A 17,192-nucleotide genomic window follows, 5' to 3' on the forward strand; every position below is an offset into this window, starting at 1 on the left:
GGATTCACTGATTTACTTCATGCAGCAAAGCACACTCATAGCAAAATCAAGATTTTTGACTCCCCTCTCCCTCCTAGCAACCCCCTCCCCAACTCTCCATCCCAGCCATTTCCTCATTTTTAGTCTTTTCTCACCTGTCCCTGCTCACCACGAATGATTTGCACCTGCTGCAGCACCAATCTGAACAAGTCATTGCCTCAGACAACATAGAAAATCCTGTATGTGGGACTGAGGCTTTGTTAGTGCTCCTGATGCCAAGCTAAGGTGGGAGGCAAAAGAAAGGTAACCTTGGCTCTTCTTTTGGTCTTGGCAGCAAATTACGGGCTTCTGTGCTGCTATTTGATGAAGTGAGTTGGTAAGTATGCAGGACCTGATGGTGTAAAGGTTTACTAGTTGTGTTGGGCTAGCTGTGGGATGCCTGGTGTGGAAAAAACTAGGTGTGTGTGGGAAAACAAGTATAAATATCTTTGAGATTTCTTTTTCCTTGGCCAAATAGGTGTTTAAAGCAAGCCAACAAAACAGAGAAACTGAAATAAGCTCTGCTAAGACTTGTGTGGGATATTACTTGAGAAGTCCTCCTTGTTTTTAGAGAGAGTACTGCGGGAAGGTGACCTCCGTAGCTGAAAACGCCGGAGGAGAAACTGTAGTGAGATGAAAAACTGCCAAGAGTACTGTAGGCCTCGCTTTTTCATCTTCCTGCGAACAAAGCGAGGGAGCCTGTTGGGTTGGAGTCTGATCCCAGCTGGGGCGCGGGGGGAAGAGCTGAGTGCGATAACTGCCTTCTGGAGACGAGAGCTAACGGGAAACGCAACCCCGCTGCCCGCGGTGATGCGGCCGCTACCGGTATAGGATCCACTCCGGGCAGGCGGAGCCGATGCTGGCCCGGTCCCGGCACCGCCCCGGGGCCGGCTCGCTCCGCCCCGCCCGAGCGGGCGCGGGGGGCGAGCGCGGCGCTGGGGAGGCGGCGGTGGCGGCGGGAGACAGGTGAGGCCGGGGGGGGTGGGGAGAGAGACACGGCATCCCCAAGCGGGATCGTCCCCGCGTTTGTCCGTTCTGATTTACTGCTTGGTGGGTGACGATGCTCGGCTGCCCGCGGGGCAGACCATCCTCGGCGAGGCTCTTTGTTCCCGACGAGTGGGTCCCGGGAGAATGAGGGGCGGCGCGTGCCATCCTGCGGGGCTGCGGTCTCGGTGTGTTCTCTCGGAGAAACCCCGGGAACGGTTTCCTATTCCCGGGATGGCTTGTGGAGGACCACGGCTGTGCCTCTGTCCTGCTGCAGGCCTGAGCTGGAGACATCCCCAGCTGGTTGTTCACACTGGTGGGGCGACTGCAGGGTAAGGATGCACTGCTGAGTTGTTAAGCTCACCTGTAAATATGATTGAGGAGGACAGGAAGATGCCTTGCAAGCAGGTGTACTGAGTGTAGTCATGCCTCCAGCCGTCCCTAATTCTGTTCCCTGGCAAAAAAAAAGCAGTTTGAACCAAAGCTAAAAGGGCCTAGCAAGGTGTATTTAATTTTCAGCCTTAACCTGAAGAGACTCATGATCCTACAGATCTACTGCAGGTTGTTGCTGTCTTTGTTAGATAAGACACTGAAATTTTCAAGTGGTTCTCGCTGATTGGAATCTGAATGCTCCCAGTCTGGAGAGCAATGCTTCCATCCTCCTGGTCTCTGGAAACTGCTGCACCCCTTGGCCTCATTCTTAGATGCCCCTCCTCCCAATCTTTTTAATCCCTCAGGAATTTGCTAAACCTCTGACTTGTGGTGCAGGGGATCTGGCATGGGTCAGCGTGTGGCTTTTACTTGCAAATCTAAGTAGGGATTTCCATAGATAGTGTGTGCTGCTCTGAACAAAGCAGGTGATTGCTTAGTGGTTGGAGGAATAATGTCTAAAACATGTCACGTCTTTTGTTTCTCAAAGAACTACTTCTGGAATGCCGATGGTGGAAGTGGAGGTGATCTATTGTATATTAAGGTGGCTCCCTGGGACTGGTAGGAAGGTGTCCTTACAGGGTGTTAACATCTCATTTGTTTGCTTGTAAGGGACTATCTTCAAAGTAGAGGAAGATGTGTCTAGGTTTCCGCATCCTACTTGACACCACCCACCGATATAGCCTGAGTCATGTCACTGTTGGGGTTTCACTGCGAGCTGTTAAGGATGGCTTAACTGGTTGAGGTCTATTTGTCTGCAGGAAGTGCTGGAAGAGCATCAGCTTTTACAATTCACTTGATCGAACAGGGCAAAGACAGAATGAAAGCTGCTTTCTGAGCTTGTATGTAAAAGTAGGAGTTGGAGCTCTGCAGTGTATTGTCTTCTGGCTTTTGTATTCAGCACAAGTAATAAGGCTTGGGTAGCATACATTAGCACTCTGGTAACATAGCATTTGATTGCTGGCAGTTGCTTGACTTGTATGTTTTGGCTAAAATTTTTGCATTGAAAGATTTGCACTGTTTTTGTCTATTTCCCTGAACAGGTGGAGCTGAGCACATCCAGGACTGTTCAGCTAGTGGAAGCTGGCTGTGGAATCAAGCTTGTACTTGGGAGGTGTGAAAAGCTCTACTCTGCAAAGGCTAGTCAGTGATTTGTCTGAAGCTGACCTGTTAATCTCATGTGCTCTCTGCTATATGATGCAACAGCCACTTCAGCTGCAGACTGCAAGTGTACTTTCTGTGTGGGAGAGGGATTGTTAGAACATGGTTATTAATTAAAGTGAGTTAAAAACTTGATTCCCCCCCCCCCCCCCCCCCCGAACACAGCCAGAACTTCCCCAAGGCAGAAAATAACAGTAAATGGTTTTCTTGGGGCTTTATCCCCAACTAAACTGGTTGGGCAAAACTCTAAAAGGCATCCTAGGGAGCAACTGCGTACAATGGGATGAGAGGGGAGAGGTTCATTCATTGCAGCATGTGTCCACAAGTTGCTGGTCTGTGTAAGGAGCAGCTATTGAATGAGAGAAGCCTGGTCTGCTCTGTGCTCATCCCCTTCAAGCCTGCCCTGTTGGAGTGACCGTAACAGGCTGGGGTTCCTTCTGAGCTGGCTTTTGTCAGACCTTCCAGGAGCTGACTCTTCAAACGGGCCTCAGAGAGGGGTTAAAGGTTTAATAGCTGTTGCTAGTGCTAATTGTATGGAGCAAGGAAGCAGCCTGACTCGGAAGGATCCAGCTGATTTGCAAGACTGCTTCAGCTGGTGACCAATGTATATTTATTGTGCCGCAGCTTGGTCACTTGCCCCAGTAGTAGGTGGTTCTTATTCTGATGGACAGCTCCTGCAGATGCCCAGCTTTGTCTCCTGTTTTAGCCTAGCAGTCCTTTGTGCTTCTTTCCAGCCTACTACGTGTTAAAGGCAAATTCCCTCCCCTATGCTAAAGCTCTTTGGTTGTCTGCAGTGGTGCTGCCTTTGCAGCTAAGGGAACTGCATCTCTTGAGATTTGTTGTTATTAAGTGCAGGGGAAGTAACTGGCATTGTCTCTTGCCCTTTGTGTATGCTTCCTATTTGAAGCAAGGATTAATTTTCCACTGAGAGCCTGGCTGGCGCTTGGCAGCTGATCTCCACAGCTTCAGCTTGGAGAATGCCAGGTGAAATCTGGGGACAAGGAACTCCTGTGGCATGAAATACAGAGTTATCCTACAGCTTCAAGCTAGTAACAAAAAAGCTTAAGCTTACTACAGAGGAGGTGCTTGGTCAGAGCAGCACGTTCCAGCTTACTTTTATTGCTCAGCTAAGGTAGTAGAGCATACTGGCTATAAAAATAGTCCGGTGGGAGGATACATGTATAGCCCACTGAAGCTTCAGTAACAAACTGCTCTGCAGCCAGCTATCTGCTAAAACCTGTATTGCTTTTGCATTAAGTGGAACTGCTATAACAAGGTGTCAAACTCTGCTTAAGAAGATACCAGGTCACTGGTGTTCATACACTGTCTAATCCAGCCTCATCCTAAAGCTAAGTACTTTAAGCTCTGATTAATCTTCTTTGAAGCATGAACTTGTGCCATTATTGTGAAGTAAGCTGCATGCCACTATATTTGGTCTTTATTGAATGCAGAGGTCTAGGTTAGCTTAGATCTACTTGTGGATTTCCTGAGCAAGTAACTCCATTATTTTTATACTTTAGAAATGTAGGACGATGACCAATAGTGTTTTTCAGACTGGGGGTATGAGTCTGAGGCTGCCAAAGTGCCCTGGGAATTCTTGTATCAGTCTAGGACTGACTGCCCATGTTATCTATGAGCCAGAAGGAGGCAAGTTTTTAACTAATGGATCTCAGAAAGCTAGCCTTCTAGGGAGCAAATTTAGCTCTTATTCACTGGCATGTTTGATCCTAGGAAAGGTGGAGTAAGCTTGTTGGGAAGAGATTAACATTTCAGTACTTTTAACCACCTCCTAGATGTCTTGGGTTTCTTGGAGCTAGAAACTTACAAATGTATATATGTATGTGTATATACTTATGTATAACATGTATGACTGCTAGCAAAATGCTATGGATTTCAAGTGCAGCTGGAGTTCTGTTTAGTTTAGCCACTGCTAAAACTACTTGCATAGCCTAAAAAGACTCCTGACTTCTAGAGGAAGTGTATTTAGATCCAAACTGTTCTTTATTTAAAAAATAACAAGCTCTTGATGTTTCAGTATAGCTTATCTTAACTGGCCCTTGCTAAAGGGGTGTGAGACGAGCATAATTTATATTCATCAGCATGGCAAGGCAGATGCTTGTCATTGGGCACTAGCAATTTAAATTGCATAATACACTCTCAGTGCTTTTTAATTACAGAAGCACATAAAGGGAGAATAGCTGAACACTGTCAGTTTTCAACTCCTTTTTTTCTTATGGCAGGGAGGTTAGAGGTAATAGATGGGTTGTTGCCCTTCCTCCAGTAGAACTGTGTGTGCTGCTGCTCGTGAGCAGCTTCTTGGTGGTTTCTGGTTGTCCCTGAGCACCGTGTGTGTGTGGCCTGTGACCAGGAATTATTCCAGCAGCTCAAGCTGCTGAGGGCCGGGGCTGCAGGGGGAGTGGAAAATGTGACTCGGTGTGCCCTGAAGGCTCAACCAGATAATGGAGCCTGCAGTAGTTGACTGATTTGTGTATATCTAAGCTGGTAGTGCTGAGGTTGTCTTCTGTGCTACAGACAACCCTGCAGATTAGATCAGCTAGAGAAGTCTTCTGTGTGGAATAAGAGGTATTCTTTGCAATGGAAATATATATAGCTGTGTGTGACCAGACATACAAGCTTTCTGTCTTCTTGATTATATTTAGCTGACTGGATAGATACAATAACACTTTCCCAAAGGAGACAAATGTACATGAGCAGCAGGATGCAGACGGCCTTTGTGTTAGCTGGACAAGCACAAAAATGATGTTACTGAGATCACTCTCCCCACAGCAGCAGTTACCTCTTGCACAGCATCACATGGGTGTGTGAGAAGACATGGAGGAATGATGCATCCTTGTGTAGCAAAGCAGTGCTAGCTGGTTTGCTGCTGCTCTCTGTGTGTACAAATGCAGGTAATATTTATCTATGTGCTGTTTGGGTGGGGAAATGAGGAGTCTAGCAAGCTGGGGGGCTCATTCTGGTGCCCATGAGCAAGACTGCAGAGAGTGATACTTCCTTTTCGGAAGGCTGAGGGGTGGTTCTGATAGCCCCAACCTTTCTTTAATAATATTCCTTAGTCCTGTGGCTCAAACCTAAGAGCAGTTCACTTGTAGAACTGAGAATGTACCAGTCAAAGGAAGTGAAACTGTTGATAACTGGGGGCTTCTTACAGTTGAGCTTGACTGTGCCACTGCCAAGCTGACTCCTGCAACTGGGAGGAGGAGGAAGATCTTAGCAGATTTGCTGTGTGATGGATGGCTGTTTGCTGTGTGCATGAGACTTGTGTGACCAGGTGTCCTGCATGGGATGGTGTGGTGGTCATCTGCTAAATGATGGTGCATCAAGCCCAGGACTGAGAGGAGCCTGCCCAGAGGGAGGTGGCTGGGAGCAGGCTGCTGTTGTCCTCCATCTGCATGGCAGCCTGAGCTGTGTTGCTGGAGACAACAGAACCTGCCAAGAGCAGGCTGTCAGCTGGCCAAATCTCTCCTGGGCTACTGTTCCAGTGCTCTCTTGGAAACTCTTGAAGCGCACAATTATACACGTGAAACTTCCTGGACATGCCTCCATGCTGCAGTGCAGGATAAACACTGTGCTAATGCAGCAGTACTGCTATCTGGGCTGTAGTCTTTCTCAGTGGGGCCAAGGTTCTTGTACAGGACACAAGACTTAATGCAGTCCTGAAGCCTCCTGTTTTGGCTCTGGTCCTGTGTTGCAATCTATAGATGCACCTTGTTCCCTGTGAGTTCCTTGGTTTCCTTCTGTGTCAATGCATAGAACAGGGCTTGCCATAACAGGCCTGAAACTTCAGTCTGATTCAGGTCAAATGTAGGACCTGGACTTGATAAAGGACAAATACATTGATCCTCATAGTATCATAGAATGGTTAGGGTTGGAAAGGACCTTAAGATCACCTAGTTCCAATCCCCCTGCCTTGGGCAAGGATGCCTTACCCTAGACCATGTTGCCCAAGGCTGTGTCCAACCTGACCTTCAACACTGCCAGGGATGGAGCATTTACTTGCAAGTCTGATGCCTGCTGGGTAAAGCGTAGCCCTCTACCACTGGTGTGAGAGCTTGGCAAGGCCTGTCTTGGGCTTCAGATCAAGAGTGTTTTGTCTAAAGACTTCAGGTGGTGTAGGCTAGGAATAGTAAAATAGAGGAAGGGATTCATTGCTTGGGAAGTATAGGTGAGGGCTGCCCAGAGCTGGCTGTAGGCTAGCATGCTTGGAACTTGTCACCCAGTTACTTAAGGCCTTAGGTCAATGGTTGGTTATGGGTATGTGTAATCTTGCTCCTTTTTCCTTTCTAGGTCGTGCAGTCTGGACTTGTCAGCTTTGCAGGCTTCTAGGCACATTTCTTCTCAGCTATGAGTAGATCAATAGGATTTAACATCTGCATGGTCACCTGCAGCATCCTGCTCTTGTCTTCTAGTCCACCATGTGTTGCATCTCTGCCACTGAAGAAGAGGGACATGACAAAGGTCCAACTTGGCCCCTGGGCAGGGAATGGAGTTGAAGATGAAAGGACAAGCATGTTGAACTTGAAAAATAACCTGGGCCCTTCTGAGCAGACTATCTCTGAAAAGCCATGTGGAGTGTTGATAAAGCCATCTGGGATACCCTTAAATGAAGCTTTCACTGCAGAAGGAGAACTGCTGTCTGTAAGCCTGAGCCATGTCATTCCAGGCAGCCAGGGTCTGGGTGATTATACCTCTGCTGTGGCAGTGGCTGCTGTTGATGAGGGTGAGCTTCATCCCACAAAGTCAGAGCTGGAAGAGGATGATGCATTCAAGGCCATGCTGACCACAGCTGTGACCACACTGAGCCCTACTGTTCAGGAGGAGTCTGTTGTTGGCCCCATTAGTGGGACCACCACTGAAGGTGGTGTTGAAGTAGAGCACAGCTCTCCTGGCCTCTTGGCAAACCCTCTTTCTGGGACTGCTGTGGAGGAAGAGGCGGGGAGCAACTCCCACCCTTCAGTGGCACCCCAGCCCACAGTGTACCCCAGCTCTCCCAGGTGGGAAACAGCAAGTGACCACCCTGTCATCCTGACTCCCCAGGCTCATAGCATAACTCCTGAACTAGGAGTAACAAGACCCCACACAGGGAGCCCTCTAAAGTCCCTGGTTGTGCGAGCATCTGTGGCTGCAAAACATCTACCTGTGGTGACCTCAGCCTCCCTCCCCCTGGAAGCAGGGACGGGTGGAAGGCAAGGAGAGCTGCCCACTGTGGCTGGCAGTGTCACTATCCACACTATGGACATGGTGCCCCCTGACTGGGATGACACAAAAGTGAGGGACATAAGTCAAGGGGGAAGTGTGTCTCTTGAGGTGACAGAGGACCTGGGCATAACAGAACCATCACAGGCACCACAGGGAGGTGCAGGGGAGGAAGAGGATGTAGTAAGAGTGGTGCCATCCCCAGTATCCACTCCACCAGCTCCTGAGCTTGCCAAGGAGACCAACTGCACAGCGCTGGTGCGTGGGGAGGAATTGCCAGCAGCTTCCACAGGCCATGGTGATGCTGTCGCCACTGAAAACCTGGTGGGTGTAGACATGGCTGATCTCAACTCGCTGGAAAACATAAGTTCAGTCACAGCAGAGGAGGGGAAAAGCATCCCTCCATCACAGCCACAGGCTGCTGTGGTGACAGATATGCAGTCTGATCGCCTTCTTACTCTGGAAAGCTCATGGAAAGGTAAAACTTGCCTGTTAAAGACACTTTCCTCTAAGTGTAGGTATAGGAGGGATGCTCTTGGGAATCTGCTTCCTTTCAGGGAGATGAAGTAGAGAAAGGTGTTATCTTGATACCTGCAGTAGAGGTAGGACACATCTTCTCCCCAAGAAAGGCTATGGACCATTGTGGAGGGGTAGCAGCCTAAACAGGTAATTCGCATCCATAAAGTATGGCATAGCCTTGGCTGTTCCTGTACACAATGTCCCTGTGTACAAGGAGGCAAGTCTGTTGGGCGGTACCCTGCCTTGTGATGTGAAGCAACTGTATTGAGCTGTCTCTTCAGTTTCTGGAGTGGAGGGAGGGTGGCTATAGTAGCAAACAGGAAAGTCTGTGGTAGTTGAGCCTGTGGCTGATGGGTGTACTTCAGTGTGGATGTCTGTAGAGAACTGGAGTCTTAACAGCAAATACTTGGTGCTAGTTAGGAAATTTCCTTTGTTAATGTTCTGCACGTATAGTGTGCTACCAAAGCAGGGGCTTCAGCTTTGCTTTCCCATAATGGTTGAGGGGCACAGCTCTAGTCTGATTGTCAGTATCTTGCCTTGACCAGGGATACATAAATCTACTTTGAATAACCCTCTGGTATGCCTCTTGTAATGACTAAGGAGGGAGCTCAATCTTATGCCCACTGGTTAAACACTATTTCAAGGAGGATAGCGCTCACCCAAGTGTCCCTTTCATATAGCAGGTTCAAGGACTTAAAGGGGGTCCTTGCACTAGCTTACTCTAAAGCCCTGCAAAATGGAGGGGGGAATAATTCCTGGGGGATTTAATTAGCATCTGGGATCACTTGGTTCTCAACTGATAGCTATGGATACTTGCAGTTAGTGCAGAAGATGCAGAGAAAATGTATGGATGTAAATGCTTCCTAAGTCCAGGAATAGGCAAGCTGTACTCATAGCCTGTGAGTAATTGACATATTCCTTGACTTTAAAATGATGGTTGGATCAAAAGATCTGTCCAGAGCTGTGTGCTGTTCTTTGTAACAAAAGCTCCTGGTGTTGTCTTCACACCCTAGAGCGAAGCTGTGGCCAGGCTCTGACTGTCCACTGCTTGTGCCAAGTCTGTTACCAGCAGGCAGAAGTCTTCCTCCTAGACAGCCTGCCACAGGCTGCCAGTGTCATCCTCTACTGCAGTTACCTGTAGAGATGGCACCTGCAGCCTAATGACAGTGACCCTAATGACTTGGGGGGGTGGAGGGAGGGGGGTGGTGGGAGGAAGAGGGAGCAATGCTAAGAAGAGCTCTGGTCAGATGCTGAACAATGACGTTCCTAGGGTGAGAAACATGAGCTGTGATTTAGGACTCTGTCTTAATTGCTGGGCATCTTTAATCTTCCCTCTTAGGCTACAGAGAAAAGGGACAACTTCCCATCACTGCACCTGAAATATCTGGCTTTTGCTGTAAAATAAAGCTAATTGCATGCTGGTGCTGAAATATGACTCATTTCTAGATTAATTCATAAGCACTTGACTTGTCAGCAGGTTCCCTCTCTGCTGTGTCACAGATGTTGGGAAAACACTGTCAATAAGACTTGTGCAACAAAAATAAACCTTTCTAAAAAGCTGAAGTCTTGTAGCCATCAGACTGGGTCACTAAAAACACTGCTCTGGCAGCCTCACATGTTTCAAATGGCATTTCACACTAAAGGCCTGTAGTGCTGTAACTCCTTGGCAATAGTTCCCAGTGGGCCCTCGTGTCCCTAAAGGGCAATTAAGAAAATGAACACCAATTCTGTGGCTTTCATTACTGCTACATGCATTCTTGCATCTGTCTTTATGCTGCACTGCCCTGATGATACTTGACAGGACTTGCTGCTTACACTGTGGCTCTGAAAATGCTAATGTATGGAGTACCATTCCTTCAAATATCTGCTTTTTTGCTGTCTGTTGTCCTGCAAGTTGGTACTGACACATGTTCTTCCTGTAGGTGTTACTCAGGAGGTGACAACAGTTGTCCAGGAGTCTGATGCTGCTCTGTTAGTTGCAACGCCAGTGCCTGGTGCTACCCAGGGAGCAGGACCTTCAAGCTTTCCCCAGGAAAACAGTGGAGAGGACACTCAGATGGTGACTACTCCTAGTGCTACCCAGATGGTGGTTGCAGCTGGTACTTCCTCTGCAGCAAACCTTCCAGATGTGGAAGGTAGGGTTCTGCTTCACAGACTGTGGTTCATTTCTGCACAGGGTGAGGTGGTACATCTGGAACCAGTATTACTGGACACTGAAGTCTCAACACACCACATATGTATTCTAAGTGACTTTTTTCTAGCCTTCTGCATGCTACCTCTAGCCCTGCCACTTTCTCCCCATGCTGCCAGGTCCACCAGGTTGAAATATGCCAGCGTATGTTTTGTCCCATATAAAGGTGGAGTAGATATTTATAAAAACAAAAAAATCACCCAGAACAAACTCCCTACATCAGTCCTTACTGGCAAGCTGACTTTTAGCCTTAGACATTTAAGCCAGTTTATATTTATGGAGGGCAAGCTCTTACTTCTGGAGCCAACGGCAGTCAGATTGCTGATGGTCAGTCTGAAGGATGAAAGCTTCATTGGGGTAATGTGGGAGTGGTAGTATGGGGTTAGACACCCTCTTGAAAGAGTCTGGCAAGCCCTCAGGTGTGAAAGCCTGCACTGATTTTCACTCCTACTGAGGAATAGTGAGTTCTTCTCAGGTTGATGTGGTTCATACAGAAATGCTTAAGCAGTTGTATTCAGTTAGCTGCTGCCTGCTGGCTTGATGTCACCTTGGCAGGTACGTGTAGGAACCTGTCTTGCCAGGAGTGTAGCAAGATTTCCCTTAGCACAAAGCTGATGGAGCTTGAGGATATTTCTGTAGTAGTAGGTACCACTGTAATGAAACTGCTGCTGGGAAACTTTTTTGTATTTCTTATATTGCAGGGCATCAAAAGAAAACACCTGTTTGCACTCTATCTCTTAAATTACAGTCTGTCTGTAGGGGAGAGAGAGCTCTTTCAGTGGTTTCCACTAATTTGCTTCTGGGTTTTAAGTAAAAAATCAACTTAATTGTCCCTGCCTGTGGCAGGGGGTTGGAATTAGATGATCTTTAAGGTCCATTCCCACCCAAAGCATTCTATGATTCTGTAATTTTTCTTTGCAGTAAACAGCTAGCTCTGCCACTCAGTTCAGAGCACTGAGACACTGGTTGAAATCTGATATTCCTATGGTATGGTGACTAGCAGTCTTCAAAGCAATGGAAATAAAACCTAGCTGAGTTCTCATTAAGGGGTTCTTAAGTTCTGTGCTGGCTGTCCTGGAGGGGAAGCTTTCGTTACAGCAGAGTCACTTGCGCATCTTAAGCAGGGCAAGAGTTCTTAACTCAAGTTCCACTCTGAGTTAAGTTTTCACTGAGGAGTCTGTTCTTAAATGCTTGGGTTTTTAATATTGTGATTAACTGCTGCTGCTTCCTGTCATCTGTAGACATCACACATGTTCTGGTCACCAGTGAGAAGGCTGTTCCAGCTCCTGGTGAGATGTCTGCAACCCAGTCTGGACAGACAGAGGAGCCATCCAGCAGAACTATGGTCCTGGTAACTCCAGCATCAATGGCATCTTCTGTCAGGAGAACAGCTCTTCCACCTGTGAGGAGGATCAGTACTGCTGAGACCTATGGGCTGGACCGCCTGGAGTCAGAAGGTACTACTGATGCCAAGGCTAAGAAGCAGTCAGTTTCATGTGGCGTGGCACACTCACCTTGACACATCCCTAATTTGTCTGGCACATAACTATATGCATATGTTGTTGTTCCTGATAAAGTTGCTGAGCAACCTGTTCCCTTCAAGGAGGTACAGGAAACAAGCAATGGACAGTGTCCTGGAGGATGCCTGAAATTCAGGTGTCAGTGCTGGAAGGGATGGGGTTTTCCCTTGGAGAGGGAGCAGCTGCAGTATTGCTGTTGCAGTAGTCTGGCTCTGTATGCCTGTAACTGCTGGTGTGTGCACCCATTGCAGAACATCTGTACCAGATAACACCCATGGGAACATGTTCAGCAGCTGGAGAGCCCCTTGCCACCCTACTGCTGAAACCCTTGCTGCATGCAGTGTGGGGGGAAATGTTCAGCATGAGATGGCTACCTTGGTGTGTAGCTGTCTGAAACCCTGCCAGAACAAGTGGTGCCTTATTTACACTACTTATGCAACTCTGCTGCAAGAGGCAAAGGATACATTCCCTATGAGATGCTCTTCCAACTCAAAGCTACTTGCTAAGCTGGTGTCCCATTACTGGCTCCTCCAGCCTTGTCTCACCATCTTCTCTTCTCTTAAACTCTCTTCTTAAGCTTTTCTTAAGTTGTCTTTTCTTAAGTTGTCTTCTTGTAAACGGCTTTTGCATGCTGCCAGTCTTCGAGTCTCTGCTTCTTGGCTGACTTCAGGAAGTCGAAACCTAGTGATGCCAATTCCACCTGTGCAAACACCCATCAAGAGAGGTCGAGGTGAAGTAGATCCTACACTGCAGTTGGTCTGTAGCTCAGATCTGTTCTCTCTCCAGCTTATCCATGACTTTCCTGTGGAGAATTTTCACTTCTGCTTCCTGTTTTTTCTCCTACTTACTCTTCTCTGCTTGCTTATCCATCCAGTTTTGTACTCCAGTCTGGACTGATGCCACCTGGCAGGGATTAATCTTTCTGCCCGTTTTGCTTCCCTTCCTTAATCTTGACCTTCTCTTGCCTTCATCTTTTACTGCAAAGATTGGCAGCCCTCCAGGGGTGGAATGCCAGATGGTATTTTTCTTCTGATTAGAGGTGGGGTGCTATAGATAACGGCTCATCAGCATTTTTCCTCTGCATGAAGCAATAACTCTCACTCTTGTTAAGTTTAGAGGACAGCAGAATTTGGGAGCCCTCTGCACTGCACATGTGAGGTGTTGCAGCTCCTGCTGTCTGTTAGGCTTGCTGCTAGCTTGAATCCTGCTATGAGCTCCCTTGACCTCCAGCTATAGCACCTGCCCCTTCCCAGGATAAATCTTGCATATATCTGGCAGCGCAAGGATGTGGTGCTGATGGTGGAAGAGTGACAGCAGGGGAAGAAGGGCTTGTGTGTGTGTCTCTGTGAAAATCTGGTCTTTCAGGATGGGGGAAAAAAGTGTGTCTGCTTAGCAAGAGCAGTATGATTCAGGAGACTAAACAGTTTTTGAGCCCTCTGGAATCTCCTTTAGAAGCCTGCACAGGAAGATAAGAGGAATTTCTGTTTCAACTGAGTATTGGTCTCATTATTTAATGAGGCTTTCTGCACAGACATTTCAAAAAAGTACAGTCCTTCTGTGCTGACACAGGACTGCTGCAGTTTCCTTGGGCTCCTGCTGAGCAGTCTTATGCAACCACAGTCCTTTTCTTCCTCTACTCTTAAATCTGCTCTGAGCTCCTCTAAGGACAAATGTGGGCTGTAGTCAGAACTAGCTTTCCTAAACAATGAGGACTGTATTAGAAGGCTATTGTTTTTTTGGCTCTGGGGTATGGCTTTGCAGGTCCCCGTTTTTCAAATTACATGGTGCTCTCTGGTGTGCTATGTGGTTTTGACAAATGGCACAGCTTTTGTGGTCCAAATCCCTTTAGTGTTGTGAGCCAGAATATTCACTGATGTTAGGAATCACCAATCCACATCTTGTAAAATGGGACAAATACCACCTGGGGATGGGTTTTCTGCCAAGGGATGCTACTGCCCCAGTTAAGCATGAAGGAAGCTTTTGAGCTGTGAGTTTCTAATATATTTTTTTTTTCCATGTAATGCAATTAGGGGTTACCACATCCTCTTGGGTGGGGTGGGGGATGGCATTTGGAAGCTTGGTTTCCATTCCCCAAATATTACAGTTTCTAGTGCTTAATCTCAGAATATCTAGATGCTGCCAGCTGTGTTTGGGAGTGCTTTCCTATAAAGCTACACTGAGCTCCAGCCCAGGGTCCTTAAGATCTTGGATGATGCAAGGTCAGATACTCCTGCTGTTGTAGGCATATGCTTGAGTCCCTAATGAGAGATCTTGGCCCTTTGTGGGGAGGCCGTACGTGCTTCACCATTGGAAGAATTGCAAAGAGCTGAGTGAGCTTAGCTGATCTTCACTGCCTTTAGTGAGGCCTTGGTGCCTCACTGATGGCTTGGCTCATCATTAAATATAAACCCCTGCTGTGCAGCTAGTTCTGTTTCTTGGGGACCATCTGTGCCAAGCTGTCTGTGGTTAATTGCATCATTATATTCACCTACCTGTCTTGAATGCAAAACTGTTCTAAAAATCAAATTGCACACACAAACATGAGGTACTTTGAATGTCTCTAGATAAGCTTATCCTCCTCTTTAGTGGGCTCTGGAGAGATTAGCTGGGTAACCAATATCCTCCTAGACTCTGGTGTGACTGGTTTTACTTGCCCTTCATCGCTGGAGAAATCCTATAAAGGGATTATAGGATATGGGGACAGGACACAGTAGAGGATGAGGCTCACTTGTCTGAGAAACTTAACTATGTAGTTTGTTCCTGTGTCCAAAATTTGTGTGTTTCTAGCAAGCTAAACACTGCAGCTTTCTCTAGGGCTGCGAGGGAGCTAGATTATATCTCTTTGGACAGTTTGCTTATTTGGGACTACTGTGTAAGCCTCCCACCATGCTTTGAAAAGTGCTTCCTTTGAAAGTAACCACATTACTTCCAGACTAGGTTCTTCTGCTGTAATGTGTGCTGTGGTAGGTATTGACAGCTGGCTGCACACCTTTAAGCATGGTAGCACTTGGCAGGTATAACTCTCCAAAGTGGCAGGTAGCCTGCCATGTTCGCTCTTCTGTGTGATCCCTGCAGTTTTTAGTTGAAGGCTGGTGGCCACAGCAAACCAGCTGCTGTCTCCTTCGGCTGGTCCTCAAGTTGCTTCTGTCATTGTTACATGTGGGATGTGATCCAGGGACCTTAGACTAGAATCATAGAATGGTTTGGGTTAGTACCAAGCCCCCTGCCGTGGCCAGGAACACCTTTCACTAGACCAGGTTGCTCCAAACCCCGTCCAACCTGGCCTTGAACACTGCCAGAGATGGGGCAGCCATGGTTTTTCTTTTGGCAATCTGTGCCAGTTTCTCACCACCATCACGGTGTAAGTTTTTTTCCTAATATCTAATCTAGATCTCGCCTCTGTCAGTTTAAAGCTATTCTCCCTTGTCCTATGCCTATATACCCTCGTCAAAAGTCCTTCTCCAGTTTTCTTGTTGCCCCCTTTAGGCACTGGAAGTGTGCTCCAGGGCCTCTCTGGAGCCTTCTCCAGAATGAGCAACCCCATTTCTCTCAGCCTGTGCCCACAGAAGAGGTGCTCCAGCCCTCTGAGCATCTTCATTGCCCTCCTTAGGACTTGCTCCAACAGGTCCATGTCCCTCTTGTGTTGAGGCCTCCAGCTCAGCATGGTACTCCAGGTGGGGTCTCATGAGAGCAGAGCAGAGGGGGAGAATCCCCTCTCTTTATCTGCTGGTCGTGCTTCTCGTGATGCAGCTCAGGATACAGTTGGCTTTCTGAGCTGCAAGTGAGCACTGCCAGTTCATGTTGAGCTTCTTGTCAACCAACACACCCCAAGTCTTTCTCTTTGGGGCTGCTCTCAATCAATTTTCTGCCTAGCCTGTAGTTGTACTTGGGATTGCTGTGACCCAAGCACAGGATCATGCACATTGCATGCACTGAGGCTAAGGAGGAGGCTGGCTGGTGCACTGTCTGGGAGGACCTTTAAGGTCATGTTAACCATATGTGCGAATTCTAAACCAGCAGTTAATACAAAACTAGCCTGTTGCTGAGTGATGCCTCACCCATCACAGCACTGGTCACAACCTAGTTCAGGGTGGACAGCTTTTAGCACCATTGCCCATGGCTGCTGGGGAGGGTGGGTCTGTTTCTGTCAATGCAGCCTTAAGGCTTGGTTTTCTTGTGTGCCACCACTCTGCCTGGACAGCAAAACTCCATCTGAAGTGGCTGGAGGTGGTGATTGTGGAGCAAGGCACACAACATACAGAAGTGGAAGGTGTCTCGGCATTCATCATACCATGCTAAGATTAACCTCTGACATGCAGGGCAGATGTCACTGTGTGACTTCCCAAGGCTGCCCAGATGTAGCAGTAACAGCTGCTTCTTGGTGTATCTGTGTTTCAAACCACAAGTCCATAAAAACTGTTAGACCCCCATATATTGTCCTTGATGCTTTCAAGCTCACTGGGAAAATGGTTTAACCTCAATGCTACCCACTTTCTGCAGCTTGGTAAGCTCCAGCTTGTCCTGCTTCAGCATTAACTTGGGATTTCTAGACTGCGTGTAATTTTTGATGTGGAGGGAGAGAGAGACAGATCATCTGGCTTTTGCTACTCTCCCATCGGTGTTTTAAAGAGAATTAAAAAGTATTATGCATTTGTGCTTCTGATGTGCCTGTCCTATTTTTTGTGGAGCCTTTATTCCCCAAAATCCAAAACTACTCTGCAGCAGTGTGTAAGCTCTAAGTTGGGTTACTGCTCAGCCATCTAGGTTTGCTTCAGGCTTTTGTTGCTGGATGTGAAGGGTGTTTAGAGCTTTTATAAAAGCAAGAGATGCTCTAGCTGTTGTATGGTGTCAGGAACAGCCAATAGCTCTGTGAAAATGGGCAACTTAAACTCAGCTGCTGTGGAGGGAGGAGCTCTTAACCATGTAGCTCTTGAATATGAAGTGTTCCTGATTAATCAGGCTGGCTCTCAACAAGCAGCTGGCAGAATCCCATTCTTTAGGGTGGAGGGGCTGGAAAAGCAGTGTCAGGTGCCTGCTGTTTAGGACAGCACAGTGCTATTTCCAGTACTCTGCCTGGTTAGCTGGCATGTTCCCACCTAATGCAGCATTTAGATATGGAGAAACCCTTCAATTATGCCAAAACATGGCTGGCACTG

General features: G+C 47.6%; 1 protein-coding gene across 3 annotated transcripts in view; it reads left to right on the forward strand.

Annotated features, from left to right (window-relative positions):
• The first annotated feature begins 257 nt into the window (after positions 1-257).
• Positions 258-17,192, forward strand: part of ARMH4 (armadillo like helical domain containing 4) — a 66,418-nt gene continuing 49,483 nt past the window's right edge. For 2 of the 3 annotated variants that reach the window (XM_062618390.1, XM_062618392.1), the window contains exons 1-4: positions 258-355; positions 6,898-8,284; positions 10,248-10,460; positions 11,758-11,973. In XM_062618390.1, coding sequence (XP_062474374.1) covers positions 6,955-8,284; positions 10,248-10,460; positions 11,758-11,973 — 1,759 coding nt within the window. In that variant the 5' untranslated portion in view covers positions 258-355; positions 6,898-6,954. Of the gene's footprint in view, positions 356-848; positions 985-6,897; positions 8,285-10,247; positions 10,461-11,757; positions 11,974-17,192 lie in introns of those variants that run through there. The other variant, XM_062618391.1, reaches the window with a different exon arrangement.

This window comes from Pezoporus occidentalis, unplaced genomic scaffold (assembly GCF_034315485.1).
Source record: "Pezoporus occidentalis ecotype Australia unplaced genomic scaffold, CSIRO_AGI_Poc_V1 ctg200, whole genome shotgun sequence".
NCBI classification, from domain to species: domain Eukaryota; kingdom Metazoa; phylum Chordata; class Aves; order Psittaciformes; family Psittacidae; genus Pezoporus; species Pezoporus occidentalis.